The sequence below is a fragment of the Rhea pennata genome, chromosome 3 (genome assembly GCF_028389875.1).
Source record: "Rhea pennata isolate bPtePen1 chromosome 3, bPtePen1.pri, whole genome shotgun sequence".
NCBI lineage: Eukaryota > Metazoa > Chordata > Aves > Rheiformes > Rheidae > Rhea > Rhea pennata.
Window position 1 is genome coordinate 5073637 of NC_084665.1, and position 19927 is coordinate 5093563.

Sequence of the window (19927 nt, forward strand, 5' to 3'; positions counted from 1 at the left end):
GTCAGGCATCCATAGCCACATCTCACAGCACAGAACAAGCCCTTTCTCAGGATAACGGAAATGCTGCTTAGCACCCTCAGAGCAACCCATTAATTTACCAAGCTTCACAAACCTTTGGTGAGCTAGGGTAGAAGCAAAGCGGAATGCAAACGGGTCACCAGATGACTACATTCCCCAGGACCAGCTGGGGCCCTCAAAGCTCAGCATCCACCCTCCCACTTAGGCCTAAGCCACTAACAAATAAAAACAGCTTTGGGCATTTCAGGAAGTGGGATGAAATGAAGCCGTGATGGATAAACTACGGAGGGGAAAGTCAGTCTCAGAGAAGAAGAAATAAAAGATGGTCTAGAATAGTCCAAGAAACTTCCCTGAAGAAAAAAAAAAAAAGCAGAAAAAAAGGTGCTGGAAATAAAATGGGATGGGGTATGCCAAGGACTTATCTTACCTTGTCTTCTGTATTCCCCTATCTACCCCAAATAAATCACTGTACTAGAAGATAGGACATGAGTTGTTCGCAGCCTGCTTTGCTAAGGAGAGGAGGTTTCTGTGACCACAGGTTTGCTCTGGGTATGTATTCTCCTGTTCTGACCAATAACACCAGAATCCACTGCTCTTTTTCAATCCCATTTCACCTGTGTGGCATAGAGACCTCCATGATGTAGCACGATACATTTCATACAAGCAAAAGTCTGCCCAGAAGAAGATGCCACTACTACCCCTCTTGCTATAAAAGGATGTAACTGGAGCTCCCTTACACTATCTTGTATCAGAGAATGCATGTGAGAAATATCCCTTAAAAAGGGAAAGAATTAGTAGGAACTCACTCTTGGATCTAAGATACAAACCCATGAGAAACCTAAAATGGAAATGAAAGGAAGCTGGGGCAGGAAAGGCAACAGCAGCCAAGTGTCCCCAGGGAATGTGGATACCTTACAAAGAACCCCAGAACCTCTTTGTCCCTTCCAAAGCAAAGACTAAAACCAAAAAGAAAAATGGTATTTCCTAGATGGAATTTATTTCCTCCTGAAAGAAAAGTCAACTGACGGAAGAGGTTTCCATTTTACAGTCAAGTCTGGAGAACTCAAACATACATCCAGTCAAAGAGACATTGCATTAAGTACCATGTGGCACTAGAACCACGGAGTGCCCGGACAAGAGCAGAGCAGGTACCACTGGCTGCACCTGCCCTGCTGCTGAGCACCTTCTTAGTCAGCTTTCAGTCTCTAGGCAAGAAGCTGCATGGGGATCTGAAATAGGAACTTCTCAGTGTAACACATTGCACTGCAGGTCAAGGACTGCATCTGAACAGCACAGAGTGAGAAAAATGCACATGTTTCAACAGTCTTTTCATTTTACTACAATAACCTTACCTGAAGACCATGACTACTTGAAGCAAGTGGCAAGTTTTCTATCAGTTTCACTGAGCTTTTGATGAGGACTCGCACTGCTACAAGTGCAACTCTTTGAATGTACCAACATTTTTACAGTTCATGAGAGTGTAATATTTGATGTTTTACAATTGTACTTCAAAAAAAAAAAAAAAAAGAAAAAAAAAGAAAAACAAACAAACACGCAGAAGCCAGATGGAGAGCCCATGGAGACGGTGAAGATGTGGCATGGCCATCTTAAGGACACTAACATTACAGAAAAACAGGAAATGTATCTTGCGACACAGATGATACAGAAAAGACAAGATATTCTGACAAGCAGTAATTACCCTGCTTCCACAGAACTTCTTGGTACCTCTTGCTATGTGCAAACACCAAAACAACTGGCACCACTATAAGCCTAAAACAGAGGTACTTTAAGATTACAGATTTCTTTAAGTTAAGAATACTGGTCCTGAATACTCATGGTCCATAAAAGTCCTATGGCACCTGTTTCCAGGAGGAGTGTTAGATTTCCTTGGTTAAATTCCAGCTACAGTAATGATTTGACCTCTTTGAATCTAACCACTGGAACAAGCCTGACATGGGACTATATCTTAAAATTACTTTGACATTCATAATGATGCAAAACATGGCAACCCACTAGTGGGAAATGGGGGAGGTATTTTTCAGCAAAGACCCGTGCTTTTGCATCGCTCTCAGAAAATCCTAAAAAGACTCCAAGATATCAGTTTCACTTTACAGTTCCCTGGAATCTGCTGTCAGGAAGAATGCTTCATAGCCTACCCTATGCTGCTACAGAAAAAAGGCACAACCAAGCTGAAGCACCACACAGCAAAAAAAACAAGGCAATCCGTCTGTGAGAAACCTCAGCTTTCGGGGTGAAAACTTTTACCTGTGAGCAGCATCAACTTTAGGGTGAAAAATCAAAATCAGGAAATGTTCTACTCTGAAACACTGCTGTGATTCTTCATGGGAACTGTCATCTTGGTGCTCTTGCTGCCTGCTCTCATGAGCTGGCCTGAGCTGCATGTGTTCTGGCGAGGGAGAACATCAGAGACTGGAGGGCTAAATGCCTGGTAGGAGACAAAACACAACTACAGAACTCAGCCCACAGAGAACAGTAGCGATTTTCAGCTCCCTTGAGGCATCCATGAAATATTTATGTTTGTTTAAAAAATAAAAAAGTTCTGTTGAGACCCATTTCTTCAAACATCAAAGGTTTTCAAAGCATCTCTTATTTGTTGACTTTTATGACCAGTTGCAAAGTGCGCTTCTGGTTTCCTGAGTTGAGAGGACTTGGGAGGATTCTAATAGAAGGAAATGCAAAGTTGCGATGTGTCTTCATTTGCTAGAAAATGAAATAATAAATACCGGGCAAAGAATGTCCCTAGAGAACTGTTCATCTCAGATTTTTAAGGTGAGCCAAGGAATGTCCAAATTTTGTGGACGTGGACATAAACAAACTGGTTAAAAAGCAACTCCACCTGCAGTCTTGCAGTGGACTGACTAATCCTTTCCTACCTTGATTGTTTGTGTGCTGCACACAATTAAACAGCTAGTAATGACGCACTCACTGTGTTTTCCCTCAGAGGTGGCTGCATCTCATTCTGAGCGTCTTTTTGCAAAATTCTTCCTTTACCAGGAAAAAATTGTTCCATTACCAGGAAAGATGCTTTGCAAATGAAGGCTGCCGCTGCTGCTATGAAAATTGGAACTGCCTCTTCCTAGTGCCATGAACATAAACATCAGCAAATGGATACCTTTCCAAAATAGCTTCCTCTGAAGCAAAAGAGGAGAAAGAGAAGAGGAGACTTGTCATTGCTTTTTAACAAAGCTAAGTGTAAATATATACTGCTGAGTTAACAGTGTGGAGACTGACCCTATGCACTCATCTTACTAAACTAGCCAAGAAAAAGAATCACAAGTCCAGGCAAACCTTTGCACTTGCATAGCATTCATTTGTAACTATTTGCTGTCCAAAAAGCCAAGAGAAAAAAAACGGGCCTTTGCAGTGAGTTTGCTGAACTTTGATCAGGTTTGGGGTGCAAATTCAGGATGTATGTGGTAAAGGAAAAAAGGTGGAGTCAGAATCCAGAAGCATTTGACTCAGCCTCAAGCCATTTGCATTTAAGCACTACCCTGGCCCAGCACCACCTAGAATTATTAAATGTGAGCTACTGCCAGAAAAACACTTAAAGCAGGACTAAGCTCCTAACAGGAACAAGTATACAGTTTTCCTAAACCCAGAGATCACTGAACTACGTGGGATTAGAAACTCACCTTTCTTCCTCCTTTGAGCCAACAATCAGACTTGCCTGTTGTCAGTTCCCACATGTGTGCAGACTTTTTCCTCCCCCGTTCAAGTTTGCTGGGAAAGGGATATGACTTAATTTGTTTGGACTGACCTATTAAACAAACATGAACAGGACAAGGTGTGCTAGCAAAGGAGCATGTGTGTTTTCATGAAGGAAACTGACTTAGTTTCTTGATGTTGTCACAGGCAAGTCTCATTCAGACAAATCCGAGCTGGAACAGACTCTGTATTTTTTTTTTGGCCCAAGAGGGATTAACTTTAATTTGTATTTCCTCTAAATTTTTTTCTCAATTGCTTGGTTAGAGTGAAGGAAAAAATGGTCTTTGATCTTCACTGAGAACTTCTTTATCTGGTCCTAAAATTCGGGAGTTAGTCACCAAAAGGCAGGAAAGCCACTATAAACTGCAATGAACTGGGGAAATGGAACAAGGATGATACCCCCATAAGCTACTAACTCAAACATGAAACTAAAAAAATAAAAAAGCTAGTTTTCAGCATATATTGGCTGTTTTTATGGGACAGGAGAACAGGAGAGGAAGGGAAGTGGGAGAAAAATGTTGCTTCATATTGTTTCTGTAGTTGCCAGCAAGTGTTTCCAGGCAAGAAACTAAATCTAAACAACATTCTCACCCACTTTGAGGTCTCTAGACCGTATCTCTATCCAAACAGCAGCACAGTAAGCCTACTAATTTTCTTCTACAACCAGCACATACTGGGTTAGTCTACTTCCTCATCTCCTACCCATATGGGCCTTTAGTAACAGATTTCTTGTTAAACCAGAAGTTTCAATGGCATTGTTTTCACATACATATATACATGTGTATATGTGCAACACATATACACATGTATACATACGATCTATCAAAATATTATTACAAAGCAAGAGGTTTTTTTCTCATTGTCCTTTCTCCCCCCACAACCCACCTCCCCTCCCCTCCCCAGACCAGTATGTTTCAAAACAGACTGGAACAAAAAACTTTTAAGAGCCATCCAGCCCTTGTTAGTACTGCAAACGTCTAGGTGCGTCGCCGGTCCACCTCTAGGATGTGTGCTGACGAACTCCCTCTAGTTCACAATACTGATTCCTTGGATTCAGGGTCTGCTGTGCTGGTTGTGTTGGAGAGTTGATTTTTGTGAGTTACCAAAGGTGCCGTTTCTCCTTCACACTTGCTGTTGGGAACTGCTTCCACACTGACTTCCTTTAATTCCTGTTCTTTCTCTTTCTTTGCTTTTTCATTCAGATAATTAAGGATACCTGCTCCTAGGGCATCCCCTTCCACATTCACAACTGTGGTGGTTCGGTCCCTGGTTCAGATATATATTAAAAAAAAAAAGGAAAAAAAAGAGCAGAACAGTGGCATTTTAATTTAAGAGAGTTAAAACACAGTATGTGGACTGAAATTCATCCCCACTGTTCACTAACCTCAGTAGTGTTAGACAAAGGACATGTTGTTATCGTAACTATTTTCCATACCAATATCATCACAAATATGCACTGCAGCCAGTTTAAGGTGGACTCAAGCATTATTGTCAACTGGTTCTGGTCTCCCAGAAGCTAATAGCAATGGTGGTATGCTCTCAGACATCCTTCTTTTCCCAGTTCACCTCCCTCCCTTTCCCCAGGCCAGCACGTTTCAAATGTAAGTTCACAGCAGGAACTTAATTTGGGCTTATTCAGAAGGTGACTCGGAGCAACAGTCTCTCCTTTTTAACTATTTAGGAAAGTTAGACAGACTACTCTCTTAACCCAAACATTTATTTAATGTGTCCAAAATTAGGCAGAATCACTGTTTCTTGCCTGTAGCACCTGCCCTATTCTTCGGTCATGCAGCACAAGAATGGGGTGGCCCAGGACTTAACGGAGGAGGTTCCTCATAAAGAGGAACAATTTCTTCACCTGCATTTTCAGACTTCCTTCAGTAATTCTACAGCCTAGTTTCAACATATGCTTACCTTGTAATTGTATTTCTGTTTGGTAATTAAATGTTCGGCATTAAAAGAAGACACAGGACTGTTCCCTCCCTCTGCCCCCTTCTTATTACTGCAAGACACAACTAAAGCTACTTGTTCCTCAACTAGAACAACAGTGTTGACCCCCGAGTGGTACAACATATTTTGAAATGAAGGTGGCCTGCATGACACAGACTGAGGGTAGGTCAGAATGGAAGGAGCAATAAGCTTTTCACTCATGCTTCCAAGCTCATGCACATTCACTCATGCACCTCCAAGCATAGCTTGTGGAAAGCACAGTAATCTCTCAGGAAGGTCTGACATCAAAGAGCTAGCCACTTCTTTGCCTGTCTCTCTTAGCCTTTGGAGGTGGCTGGTTCCCCAGGTGGTGACAGCAAGGAAGAGTTCAGTGGCCCTAAGAAAGCTGTACAGATGTGTTCATGCTCTACAGAGGTGTTTTTGTGTTGGGAGTGAGGAGGTAAGGCAGCTGCTGTCTTCTCCAGCCTTGGAAATTCAAGATCACCCCCAGACAACCTAATTTCCATGTCTTCTTTGTGACTAACCCATCCATACAGCAAAGCTGTTGCTTCCAAAGAGCAAATCAGAGGGATTATGTAAAATCTAAACCAGGAACTGTCCAGAAACCTGCCAACTGGAAAACAAAAAGCGTACAGCTAACAGTGGGATTTACGTCACTTGACCCTCACTAACCAGTGGTTCTAGCCTACCACTCACCTCCAACCAATGTCTTCAAAGCAGATACTGTGTTTAAGCTATCAGGTCATGCTTATTTTGCTAGCATTTAAAGTGTAGGCATTATAGTCAGGCTTTCTGAACCATTGAAATTATGCAATAAAATTTGAGGGCAGAAAGAGGTTAAACATTCAGCTGTGCCGTAATTCATGAATGCTCAAAGAAGTCCTTCCAATTTGATTTTCTAGTATTTAAAGAAGAGCAGACACAAACAGGCTTTTTTGAGAGAAAGCCTGAGAGATCAGCTTCTACAGAGCTCATTTAAGCAATAAGAAATCATCTGCATGTAGCATTTACACCTTCCATACACCTATGGCTGGGCCCTCAATACTTAACGCAAAACAGATTTTCTAACCCTTCCCTAATTTCATTTAGGTGGTGGTACAGAAGGTAAATTCAGGCTTAAACAAGGACATAACCAGGCTCAGTGGAGGGACAAATTCTTCCAGACAGAGCCCTGGAACAGGTTGCCCAGAGAGGTTGTGGAGTCTTTCTCTACAGATATTCAAGGCCTGCCTGTATGCAACCCTGTGTGACATGCTCTGGGTGACCCTGCAGAGCAGGGAGGTTGGACTAGATGATGTCCAGAGGTCCCTTCCAACCTTACTGATTCTGTGATTCTAACTGGGCAAGGGATAATCTTTCATGTTTCAAGAAGGGAAATGGTTATCGGTGAAAGGAGAGAAGGAACTGAGCAAAGATCTGACCTCTTCACTTCTTTTCCAGAACAAAGAGAGGGAAGGTGGTAATATGTGTATCTAACTTGTGGTTTCCAGAAGCATGGTTTTGGTTGTGACACTGCCAACAGCTGTGAGGATTGCTGCATGCCCTCTGTGTCCCTGCTGCACCAACGGAGGGCAGTTCGCTCTGATGCTTCTGTGCTCTGACCAGCCTTGCTTTTGTTGTTCAGACAATAGCTGCCAACAGCTTCTGGTGGAGACTGCTTCACACATCTGACTCCCAGAAAGCTTTCTCCAACTATTCAGACTCAATTTCCTTTTCCTTCCCTTCCCCCTAGTGTCTATCTAATTTTCAGCAACATCGATACCTTATCACACAAACTTTTAACTATTTTTCTGAAGCAAACTGAAACTAGGGATAAATCTGTTTCAATAAAGGTTGGGTAAAAAATCAAAGAGAAATTTTAGCATACGAACTTCTTTGATTGAAAAGGGACTTCCTTCTCCATTGTTCCCTACCACTTGCCACGAATTTCCCGTCCTGTAGACAGCCACACCTTGTAGGTTTTTATTTTATACTATGTTACTTTGTCTACGTTGCACCAGTTTTCTACCTGAACACTAAATATGTCATCCAATAGCAGATGTATAAGGCCTAAGGTACTTACACAATCCAGTCCACTGCTAATATCAAGGAGAGATCGTTGGTTGGAAGTCCAATAGCCTCCAGGATGATAGCGATGGTGAGGACTCCTCCCGCCGGGACACCTGCTGCACCCACGCTGGATGCAGTGGCTGTCACACTGCAAGTAAATTTGCAAACCTAGTCAGCATGAGCTCTGTAGTACTCCTTTTCTACAGCTACAGCACACATTTCCCCACTACGGGAATCCTCAACAAACTCTGCGGCAACAGACACACAGATCATTTGCTTCCCAAGCAAATTCTTTCCTGCCTGCCAATGCAGCATGGTGGAGGGGATAATGGGGCAAAGCATAATGATTAGGAGGGGGGTGATAATGGGAAATTGGTGATACGAAGACCAGAGAGGCAGAGGCAAGCAAGGGTGGTATCATGAGTATGAAATTGATACATAAGGAGCTGGGGAGCTAGCAGAAGTATTTTTTAAGACATTCAGAGGGGAAGTCAGGGCAGCTTTCTGGGTAGAACAGCATGCCACAATTACCCAGTTCAGTAGCAACAGGAGGGAAGAGAAGCCCTTAAGGAGGGAGAAGAATTTCGTGTGAGGAAAAGCTTTAAACTGCTCAAAGCCTGTTCATAATTCAGTTACCCCTCCCAAGTTCCACCTTTTATTAAATTGAGATTCTGGCAAATCTTATAAAGCTTGAAAGACTCCATGCCTTAATCACCCTATAATTATGTTTCATAGCAGCTTGCAAGCTTTAGGTCAGAGATGTGGAATGCAAACTGCTAGCTATTAGCAGAAAGACCACAGGCTTTAATGTGTCTGGGGGCCACAAGGATGTGGTTGCAATAGCAAGTGACTTACAGAATAGTGAAGATCTGCCCAGCATTGAGGTCAACATTGTTCAGCTGAGCAATAAACACAGCTGCCATGCACTGAAAAATAGCAGCTCCATCCATGTTCACAGTTGCCCCAATAGGAAGGATAAACCTGCTGATCCTCTTGTCAACTCCATTGTTTTCCTCAATACACTTGATCATCGATGGGAGAGTGGCAGAGCTAAAAAGAGAGAAGAGGGAAAATCAATCACAGAGCATTAGGGTGTGCTGAACGGAAAGTCACTGTCTCATGACTGTCATGTTTCTAACACACTGCACCATGAAATCCCAGACAAGACTATCATGAAGATGATGCCTGCTGTAGTTCCTTCCTTTCTGTAACGATGGCAGTGTCCCCCCTTGTTGGTACTGCCCCTCCTGAACAGTGGTGTTTAATAATCTGCTTACACTCAGGAATAGCTGATAAGGACTCTGATCTCCCAGGGGCAGATCATGACTCATGACTTACCTCAGTATGCAGTGTAACATGGCTTTGGAATAATGGAGCATCAAAACATAAATGTACTATAATAGATGCAAATATAAACACAACAAGTAAAACAACAATCTCTTCTTACTGGTGTATTACTACCTTTCCAAATTAATAGACAAATCAAAATTCACTGCTGGATGTATTTCTTGCATTATAAATTATATGGATTTATTCATAAATCCTCAACTACTTCATGTTTAATTCAGCTCCTGTGACAGTCATGCATCTACACCTTTTGGAGATGACCTGGAAGGATTTTATACTGTTGTGATCACTGATAAGAAGTTTGCCCCTTAGGAAAAGTGTAAATGACATGCCTGCTAGCTTGGCAATCCTTGGTTATGAGAAATAAGAGCTGATCAGGCCAGAGCCTTGAAATGAGTAACTCTATGTCATTTTACACTAGCTAATAAATCTGCTTTGTTCCTGCAAAATCAGTCTAAACTTGTTCCAGATTCTCTTGAACTTGGAGAAATAAACTTCTCAAGACAAAGCACCTCACTACTGACCTTTATTTGTTACTTAAAATTGAAAGGACAACCAGCAAGATCTTTTTAAGGCAAGCATTTTCACCCTTCCCATGAAAAATTTCCAACTCAGCAACATGCTACAGCCCCCATATTTTGAGGATCATTTTCAATAGCTAAATATCAGTATATTCTGGCAGTAGGCTGCTGATGGCAGTGAGACTCTGTATGCTCAGAAGTCTCTTTACAATCTCAGAAATAATATTTGGATCTAAAATTCATTGCAGTGCTTTGTTAGGATGCAAGCAGTTTACAATCATGAATACAATCAGACTATATTCCCCAAAGAAGCACAGAAGCTCACCTGGAGGAAGTGGCAAAAGCAGTGGTAAGTGGTGTGATAAGTCCTAAGAGAAAGCGATAAGGATTTTGGCGTGTGGATGCAAAATAAATAAGTGGCAGAATGATTCCTCCATGGATGAAGTGGCCCAGAATAGAGGCAAAGATGTATTTTCCCAGACTGGTCACCAGAAGCATAATATCTTCCATTTCCACAATCTTGCTCCCAACAAGGAACATAATACCAATAGGTACGTACCTGTGTAAAGAATTATAGTCTGTCATTAAGTATGAAAACAAGCCATAAAAAACATGCTGCTCTCTTTGCTACAGATTACATTCTTCTAAAGAATATGCTGCTCCTACTGAAGGGCTAGTACTTCATTCACTACACACAGGTTAAGCAAATTTGCAAGGCCCCTCTTACACTCTTACTTGGTGGAAGGCAAGTTGTCAATCTGAAACACCTCCCACTGAACTATGCCCTCAAAGAGACCTCCAGGAAATCACAGGAAGGATGCCAAGCTGGGAGTTGAAATGTTGTCAGAAGTTATCAGAACAAGACATTGGCGTAGAGTTTTAGTCTGTCAGGGAGGAGGGTGGGCAAAGACCCAATGCTAAGTAGGTCACTGTTGAAGGAAAGGCTGATCGTAACAAAGAAAAAGGAGCAATATCATGCCAGCGGAGCTGAGAAAGATACTGAAGAGTGGGGCATTACAGAGTTTGGGAGCACCAGCACAAGTACAACGGTAGGGCACTAAGAGGGCAGACATACTTGATGCCAGTATGTTCAGTGTAGGAAAGAAAAAGCTGTAACCGTATCAGTGGCAGAGAGCTCCTCTAAAGGGTGCTAACACACATGTCAAAGAAAGCAAATAACTCTGCTATTTGCCTACAAAAGATTAAGTGACTGAGCTTCCGGAGCCTCCCTCAGGCAAACAGCCACATACATTCTCATGTCTCCTATCTAGAAACATACATCTCAAGACGTCAGCATTTGTTTGGAATTCTCCTTGTCAGGAACACTTGGAGCTGCTCAAGGGGGAAATGTCGTATGTGAGCCCCAAACCCACCTCCAGCCACACTAGTGCACCTGGGGATAGCTCTGAAGAGACAGAATCGCCCTTGCACCTGCAGCATAACAGCCGACAAACTAACTTCAGGGATCACTTCAGGCCTACACCCAGTTCCTCCAAAGGGAAGTCTGTGTCTGAAGTGGACACTGACCATGCTCTTATCCATGGCCGCTTCAAAGATTAGGAAGTATCAACAGGTCACCCAGCTCTGCAAAACTGCTTCAGCCACACATGGCTGCAAATCTGTGGCTGCAAAAGATTTATCTGCACATCTCAGGAATAATGCTTTTATCCCACTCTCCCCTCCAGCCCATCATGCCTGTGTTCAGTGAGGCTCATTTGTGGAGTCAGAACAAACTTTAGAAGGTTTGGTTAAGCATGTAAAGGTTTGGAAACATGTACAAGCCTTAAGATTTCCTTAAGCATCACCTACCTCTTCTTATACTCTTTTTCCCACAGCAGTTCTGCAGCTCTTCTGCTCCGCACAAAGAGCACCTCCACATGTCTCAGCTTAACATGAGCATCCCTTCCCTGGGCTCCCTTGGCCATATCTCTGAGTGGGGGGATGAGGGTTTGCTGAACCTCTCTCACACAACTTTCTGCCAATTCTGTGACATGCTGCCTTTGACCTACGTTTCTGAACATCTCAGTTAGCAAGGTCTATGGGAGCCCTGGTCCTGTACAAGCTCTGCAAATGCAAACACTGGACTCGAATTGAGACTGGATCCCTCTCTTTGGAGTGGGAGGCTGGAGTGGAAGAAACTGGAAATTAAGACCTAAGTGCTGCTGAATACAAGAGAGGCTGCAGAGCAGAGCTAAATAAAGCTCAAGCTGTCAAGAGACAGCTTGGTGTTACGATTAGACCCGTTCCAAACTATCCTTTGGGAAGTACAGGTGGATTGAGAAGTTTTGAATAAGTAACAGGATGACACAAGAGTTTTAAGGAAAGAAAGAGAAGAACTAAGGACTGTGGTGCACCACACTGTCAGAGTCAGCTGTGGTCCTGATAATCCACAAAAAAAGGATTATACATCAACTGATTGGCTGTTAGCACTGTAATCGGCTGAATACAAGAACTGCCACTTATCAGTATTCAGTGTCTCAGGAATTACATTCAAGAGTAAACGACTTAAGCTGCTTTTAGACTTTGAATTTTTCAATCTCTTATGACAATAACTAACACAGATCTGCTTGTGTAAAATCAGGTGTTTTGTTAAAACCTTTATGCTTCTTACAGGGAGGGGAAAATAGCAAGAGTAAAAAAGGCAGAACGAGGGAAGAAAACACACTTCTGTTAAGGCAGGCACATAGCTTTGAGAAGAGACAGAGAAACATCCTATAGTTAATTTGTTCAGTAACTGTTCTTATGATTGTTTTTATTTTTGCATGTAAGATACTAGTTCTGTTGGTCTCAAAACAGGAACCCAGACCATCCCAGCTGAACAAGAACAGACACACTTTTGTTTTGAGGCCCAGATTAAACCCCATCAAGTGAATAACACCTAGTCAGAAGCCTGCTCACACTCCAAAGCTTAGTTGGCCAGAACTGTTCCCTGGAGGTATCCATCTCCTCCATGCTGGTTTCTTGCCTAATGAGAAAGTTCAGTGAGTGCTATGATTTTGCTGAGTGCCAAAAGCTTTGTGACATCAGGCAGGGTAACATTCATCACGTAAATGTGTCTGGAAATGATGGATTTGCTGATGAAGATGCAGGAGGCAAAATAAACAATGAATCTTAGAAAATTCCTAATTTCAGGAAAAGGAAATAGAAGAGAGAAGTTTCTCTAGAAAGGCAAGTACTATGATAAACAGCTAATCTTTGTGCTAGTAACACTGCTTCACCCAGGAAAATGGAAGAGATTTTTCAATAGAAACAGAAATTTAAAGATCCACTATGAAACTTGGGCTCTGCTCGTAACAGTGGCAAAACACTCAACAGCCAGTGCTATGGTTGCAGGAGGATGGAGACCAAATCCCTGCAGGAGGATGATTGTCCTCTCCTTCTAAGCAGATGGACTTAGGTTTTCAGTCACCCTTTGACCCAAGTGATAGATGGAGCTCAGTATTCATGCACTCAACAGGATACCTCAAAACAAGTAACAGCAAGTGGGCTATCTTCTGATCTCCATAGGTACCTCTCAGGTCAGTACATGTAATCTTTGGGCAACAGAAAAATTAAGGCATGAAGCTACGAGTATGATTTTAATTATGCACCACATCTGCAGGTGCACGCCAGGCACAAACATCTTGGGCTTTTAAATGACCATATTCTTCACTTGGTCACACCTCATTTACTCATGTCAGCCCAGTAACTGAGATAGAATAAATTAGGCATATGATGGCAGCTTGCCATGGGCTTCTGATGCTTTGAAATAGAAAGCCTTCTTTTCTTTAATTAATCAAAATGGAGTTCAAAATGAGAGGATTTCTGAGCAACTATCTGATACATTCCAGACTGATACCTCGTGTATCCATCTAACTGTAGGTTACAAGCAAGAAGGAAAGATGTCATACAGTGACATAGTGACATTACAACATTTGCCTTTGCTGTGGTGCGAGATGTGGTATGGAAAATCCAAAGGCAGATGAAGGGCAAGATTCCTGAGCTGGACACTATTATTCTACCACAGGTGTGTCTGCACTCATACACTTACCACATAATCCAGGAAACCAAGACCATAGTTGCCTCATTGAATGAATTAAAGAAGCGAATCAGATCTTCCCCTTCTCGGCCAAGCTTTTTCAGCGCCACTCCTAGAAGCAGAGCAAACAGCACCAGCCCCAGGATATTCATCCCTTCAATCTCAGTGCCAACAGGGATCTGTAGAGGCAAAAGAAGCAGCAAGCTTGTTAGATGGGAGACTGACACATCTTTTTGATACTCTCTGATTGATCTGGAATCAGCAAGCAGAACCTGTTGTGAGAAGGAAGGCACTTCATGCAAGACAGCTCAGCAGTGGAGATCGTAGGGAATGCATTACGCTGTTCAGGGGAACCAAACAAGATCTGGACTTAGTCCAGATAAAGACTTCCCTAGTTATGAGCTGGCATTGATGTACTGGAGGAAGAAAGGGCCTGTCACTACCTTCCCTTTCATATCCTTCAATATGGTACACGTGTTTTTAACAATACGAACAGAAAAACCTTCACAGCTGAACTAGGGCAAGCTTCACTGCAGATGTGAGACAGCATGGAGAGAAATCACACACGAGCAGGATAAAACTGGGACAATGGTTAAAAGACTGCAAGTTTCCTCACTGTTCCCCTGTGAGGAAAGATGGACTGAAAGAGACTGCAGGTACAAATAACAGGTATTGGTCACACTGACTTGCCAACTCTGTTGATTCCAATGAGTGTTGTAATTTCTGTGCACTATGATCTTCTACCTCTTAAAACAAACCATACACGCAAGCTGCTTTTAGCGGTCTGGCCTCAAACACAGTTATTTCCTGACATCTCCTATAGGAATCTGCTTTCAGAAACTGCCAGCCTCTTTGCTTTAATGGGGTATTTACACCATAGTGAAAACCAGGTGAAAACAAGCAATGTTATGAAGCAGAAAGAGGGGAGGAGGGGCAGAAAAAGATAGTGAACTGTGAAAAGTTACTAATTCATCTCTCCATGTCAGCCATGAGAGAGACAGGGAGAAAAGATGAAATATCTGTTCCCTGTCTTAGAAATCATGTGGCTAAATCATACAAGTAAGAGGACAAAATGAGGATACACCTATTGTGCTGACAAGCCCACTCTCCTGCTCCTTCACAGGTCATTTCTCAAAAAAAACTGGAGTTTGGCAAAGTAACATCATAGGAACTGAATGAGTGTTCTTGTGGCTTCATAAAAATACAGTTGTTTTGACAAACCTTCCCCCCCCCAACTTGGCAGCACAAGTTCACTTTGCCAAATTTTTGTTTTCTTTGGAAGAGCTTCTCAAACAGATTAGGTTTGTGGACAAGTTTTGGCCTTTTAGCTAGTTTGAGCAGACACTAGCTCACCACTAGCAAGTAAAAATACATTCTGAGCTAAAAGCTTAAAACGAATATTGACTAAGACCTCAGGATACCAATCTACTGCAGTGTTTTTGAGATAATACTTTTATCTGAATGTATACTGCTGAACTGAATTGTCTCCTTCTGATGACAGGTAGAAACAAAGAATTGCACAGAAGAGGATAAAACATAAATTATACAGAGAAAAAAAACCGTGGAGGCTAAAATGCTGTTAACAGAAGTGTTCATGAGGACAAAAGCAATGCAGCTTCCAGCTTTTTTTAATTGCTAGCTGCAAAATAGATACAAAAATTCTATTTTTTCATTAGAATTTTCATTTATCTTTTTTTTGTTCTGTGCTAAATTCTTCTCAGTATTTATTGGATTTCAGATGAAAGGAACTGGAAACATAGAGAAGATATTAACAATGGGGGTCAGTTTATCTCCAAGGACATCCGAAGAAATGGACTGCTTTCTTCACAACAGTAACACTTCTTTGTCTGGATGGTTTTGTATATACTCTATTTTCGCGGCTGAAAATCCTAAACTCTTCTCATACTCAGAAAGGTTAGACAAAAACCTAACTTCCTAATTCAACAAACTGTCAGTGAACATGGTACATGCATATTTTTCTACTTTTCACTTCTGTTAATGAAACATCTCCAAGACAGGAAATAAATTCAAGTCAGCCTTACTCCAAAAGTTAAAAAAGATGTAGAGTTGTACTGAGAATTTACCAATAATGATACACATATCAGAAAGAACTCACGTAGATTCTCAGGCTCTATGATGAATTTATTAGCAGGAAGCAAGAAAAAAAGGAAAATATTGCTATTTGAAAAGTTTTTGATAGGACGTATCATCAAAATCAAAACTTTCTTCAAGAAATATCAACTTGTGCAAAATGTAAACACTTTTATATGAGAAAACAAGCACTTACTTGATTCATATGGAACAAATAGAATGCTTTTTCCATTTTGAAACAACTTTTCATATTGATTTTTTAACCCACTATTCTATAATACAACATTTTGCATTGGATTAATTTGATACAAAGCTAATATGAAAACCCAGCTTGAAACAAAATTTTAACATAACTGGCCCAAATCTTCCCCACCCCCAAAAATGTTTTTACAAAAAAATCTTGAATGTTCTTTTTGTTTTGGTACTGATTCAGAAAAAAGAAAATGTTATCAAAATTTCCTGTGGAACAGAAATGCAGTGTTTCAAGCTGCTGAAAGTGCCCAGCATTCTCACCTGGAAGTTACCAGAACTTCATGATATGACTTCATGCTCATGTTTTTCGAAGCATCTCTGCCTTTTAAACCCATTCCGCTGGAGATCAGCTTCTCAGCTCATTAAATGCAGCAATGTGAGCCTGAACCCTAGCAACCAGCTGCCTGTTTGGGCTTCACCAAGATCTAGTCTCAGGCATGAGACAGAAGTGTACTGATCCCCAAAGAGGACAGGATCTTCCCACCAGTGCTGTAGGGCATACAGGGTCACACAGCGCACGGAGCTGGTGAAAATAAGGGCGATCTGTGGCCAGAGCTCCTCATGTCTGATGCAAAAGGTCATTTCCAAGACTGCAGAAATCCATCTCTCTTCTAGCTCATTCAATCCTCACAAGCCCCTCTGCCTGCTTCAGAGCCATAGGTGCCAAAGACTTGCCAAATTTTACTCTTAGGAAGCTAGTGGAAGGCAAAAGACAGCAGCACACTCCTGTTAACTACAGCCAGCACATGTGGATTGTTCCCTTTCGTCTTTGCATGCACAGTGGCCTACTTTGCATAAACTGGCCAATTCTTCTAAAAACTCCTGTCCCTCTTAAGAATAACAATATAGGTAGTTTAGTCCTCCTTCACCCTCAGACATGTTTCTCTCCATTTACTCCCAGCACAGCAATCACTGCTGCTGCTGCAGCTTTTCTCCAAGTGTTCATACTTTAGCTCAGCTTATGTGATTTGGGCCCCTTTGAATTCTTGAGGATTGGAGTGAGGGCTCTATGTGGAGCTCCTAAAAACTTCTTATTTGTTTCCTCTTCTCATTTTGTCATCAGCCCTCACCCCCCAGTTCAGGTCTGCTCTCCCTTTCTTCCTAGTGAGCCATTTTCTTTAAAATGCAGAACATTCCTCATCATCTCCCATCACCAGATTTCAGTGGTGATGAGAGGTGATGGAGTGGTAACTTACTCCAGGAAATTGGCCCATTGATTTGCAGGGAGCAACCTGCAGTGTTCACAGAATTTTACCTCCTTGCAGCAAAATATGGAAAGAGTCCAGCATTAAATCCACAGCGGAAGATCCTCTCAATCCCAGCTTCTAAAACTGGCAGATGCTGAACAGCCTTTTTGTACTCTAACAGAAGAGTGCATCACCCCAAAGGAACTGCCAAACCAAGCAGCATTGTAGACACCGAACAAAAACAGCTTTGATGAGAGCTTTTTTCCTGGGTAAATGACGGGACACATTATTATTTTGCTTGAAATTATGTGTCCTGGGAGGAAGATTCATGGATCTCCTCTGGTCCTTGAATCTCTCTGAAGATCCCATTGTTTTTTAGCTCTTGAAGCAAAATGCTTATCCAGGAAACAACTGCTGCCATTGAGCTATGCTAATAGCAGGTGGTTGAAAAAAAATGCAGTCATGTGATGCGAGGAAGAATTGCAGTCACTGGTTTGTGTATTGTTACTGCCGTCGCAGGAGGAACTAGGAGTCCCTTACAACCTCACTTTGCTGCAGATGAGGAACTAAGATAGCCCCTATCCCAGGAAGCATGCTGCCAAAGACTCGCAGAGGATGTAGCTATAAAAGCTGGGTAAACAAAGGTGAGCGTATGAAATAATAAAACAAACACGGCTGAGCAGACACCTACGTGCCCCTCTATTCATATTATCAGCAAGAGAATATGGAGCCTATCAACCAGTGGAAAAACATCAGTAGAAATCTTTGTTCTACACTACTCACATCAAAAGCAGAAGAAAAACATTTCTCCTCTTCAATCAAATGTTCTACTGATGAAAGAAAACATGAGATAGATTTCTATCGCTATGGTATTTATCCTATATATTATCCAAAAATCATATTCTTCCTTTCCAAACTTAATCCTTGTCTATCTATAAATAATATAGTCAGGTCAGCACTGAAACTGAGCTAACAAAACCGAGATGATGCTTCCTTTTTGTTTGGTCTGCTCTTCCCTAGAGACAGTAGGGCGTCTTCTATCATTAAAGAAAGTCAGCACTGGTTTGGTTCCAACAACTGAAAAAAGTTTTGGAAAAATAATTGGAGAAAACAGCCTTTACTTCATAGCCATTGGCAAAAACAGACATCAGTGACAAATTCAGAATGTTTTTTGTGGTATTTCAACACACTGGAGTTGATAAGTGAGAAACTACACAGAAAAAAAAACCCTCACATTTTAAATTGTCAAAAAATCCATCCTTCCCTCTTGAGGAAGAATGATGGCATTGAAAGAGCATTTCAAAGAGCACTCTGTAGCTCAGCTGTGTCCAATGGATATGGTTAGCTCTAATTTGTACCTGCTTGTCATGGAGCTCCTATCAAATTTGACACTGGACATGAGTGAGAATGCCCTATTTGCCTCTCACTTACCCCTGCTTAAATGAATTAAGTGAGCACACACGCATTAGTGCATGCCATTCTAGCCTTTCATGTTGACTTGTTTTTAGCAGCACAAGGCTGTACAGGCATGTACTGCCTGGGGAGATCTAACGGCATTGGAGGGGAAAGTGCTCTCTTGGGTTCATATGATTTTTCTGCAGTCATGCCTGAGCTCACCATGCTGTAAGTGCAATCTGGGCTAATTCGACCTTACAAGTATGGGCAGATCCTGGGCAGATGGGACTGCCTTCTTCCCCAGTGAAACCATTCACAGTGTGCTAGAAGTCTTCAGGTAAGGGCTGACTTTTCCCCTGCTCAGCTCCTGTTCCATCAAAACCACCTCTCACCCTCCTGGACTGGTGAAAGTTCAGCCCATTAGCCAAAAGTGGAGTTTGGAAACGCACTGTTCTGCACTATCTCTTCACACACCACGCACGGAGAGGAGAAGGTAGTGAGGCCAGTAATTTCTGCACTCAGGGATCCGCTTCAGAGTCCTTCCAGATGCATATGAACTGCCTTTAACCTGATCATTTTACACAGACTGGTGCAACTGCTGGGCCAGCCCTGACTGAGCCCTTCTATGACAAAAACAAACATTTCAAGTCTCTTGCCCTAGCGATACATAAATCATACTAAAATATAATAATCCAACTTCTAGTACTCATCTCAGGAAGTCAGAATGAGCCTAAGAAATATAAAATAACCCTGAAAGCCATTTCCCGTGTCAGATCTGCCTCACCAAAATCCCACGAAAACGCACGGGCTGATTCATTTGGAATACAGCAGGAGAGAGATTCAGAGGTACAGAGTGCCTCTGGAACTCTTGCGAGCTACATGTGGAAAACAGTGCTTTCCACCTCAGCAACATCTGCAAATTAAATTTTGTTTTGACCTCATTGCAACAGCAGCTGATCTGTAACATTCTGTTTGCAACTTTCACCCCTTCAGACCACTTGTTACTACTTCAAATCAAACTAAATTCCATCAGCAGGATAACTAAAAAAAATCTCTAGTAACCTCTTTTTCTTTAAAAAATATAGGCAGAGAACAAAAGATATTCTCTCCTAACTGTAACGGAGAATAAGGTCTAACCGACATATTCAGCCAGCCAGATTGTCACTTAATTCCAAGTCTACAGAAAGTTTTTTGGAAATACTGGGCAGGGGCACTAATCAAAATGTATGTCAAGTGATACCAGGCCTAAGAATAAGGTATCAAGGGTCAGCTCAGCTGAGTTCAACTCCCTTTCCACCACAGCTTTCTTGTGTGGCTACAGATAACTCATCTGGTTTGCATGTGTCTTAGCTGCAGGAGTGGAACAGTGCTTG

The 19927-nt window shown here is 42.0% G+C and overlaps 1 protein-coding gene across 2 annotated transcripts in view; it reads right to left on the minus strand.

The window, feature by feature from the left end:
• Positions 1-4706: 4706 nt before the first annotated feature.
• Positions 4707-19927, minus strand: part of SLC1A4 (solute carrier family 1 member 4) — a 29746-nt gene continuing 14525 nt past the window's right edge. For both annotated transcript variants that reach the window (XM_062571424.1, XM_062571425.1), the window contains exons 4-8: positions 13642-13808; positions 9937-10170; positions 8599-8793; positions 7757-7891; positions 4707-5010 (exon numbers count right to left, since the gene is read on the minus strand). In XM_062571424.1, coding sequence (XP_062427408.1) covers positions 4776-5010; positions 7757-7891; positions 8599-8793; positions 9937-10170; positions 13642-13808 — 966 coding nt within the window. In that variant the 3' untranslated portion in view covers positions 4707-4775. The remainder of the gene's footprint in view (positions 5011-7756; positions 7892-8598; positions 8794-9936; positions 10171-13641; positions 13809-19927) is intronic.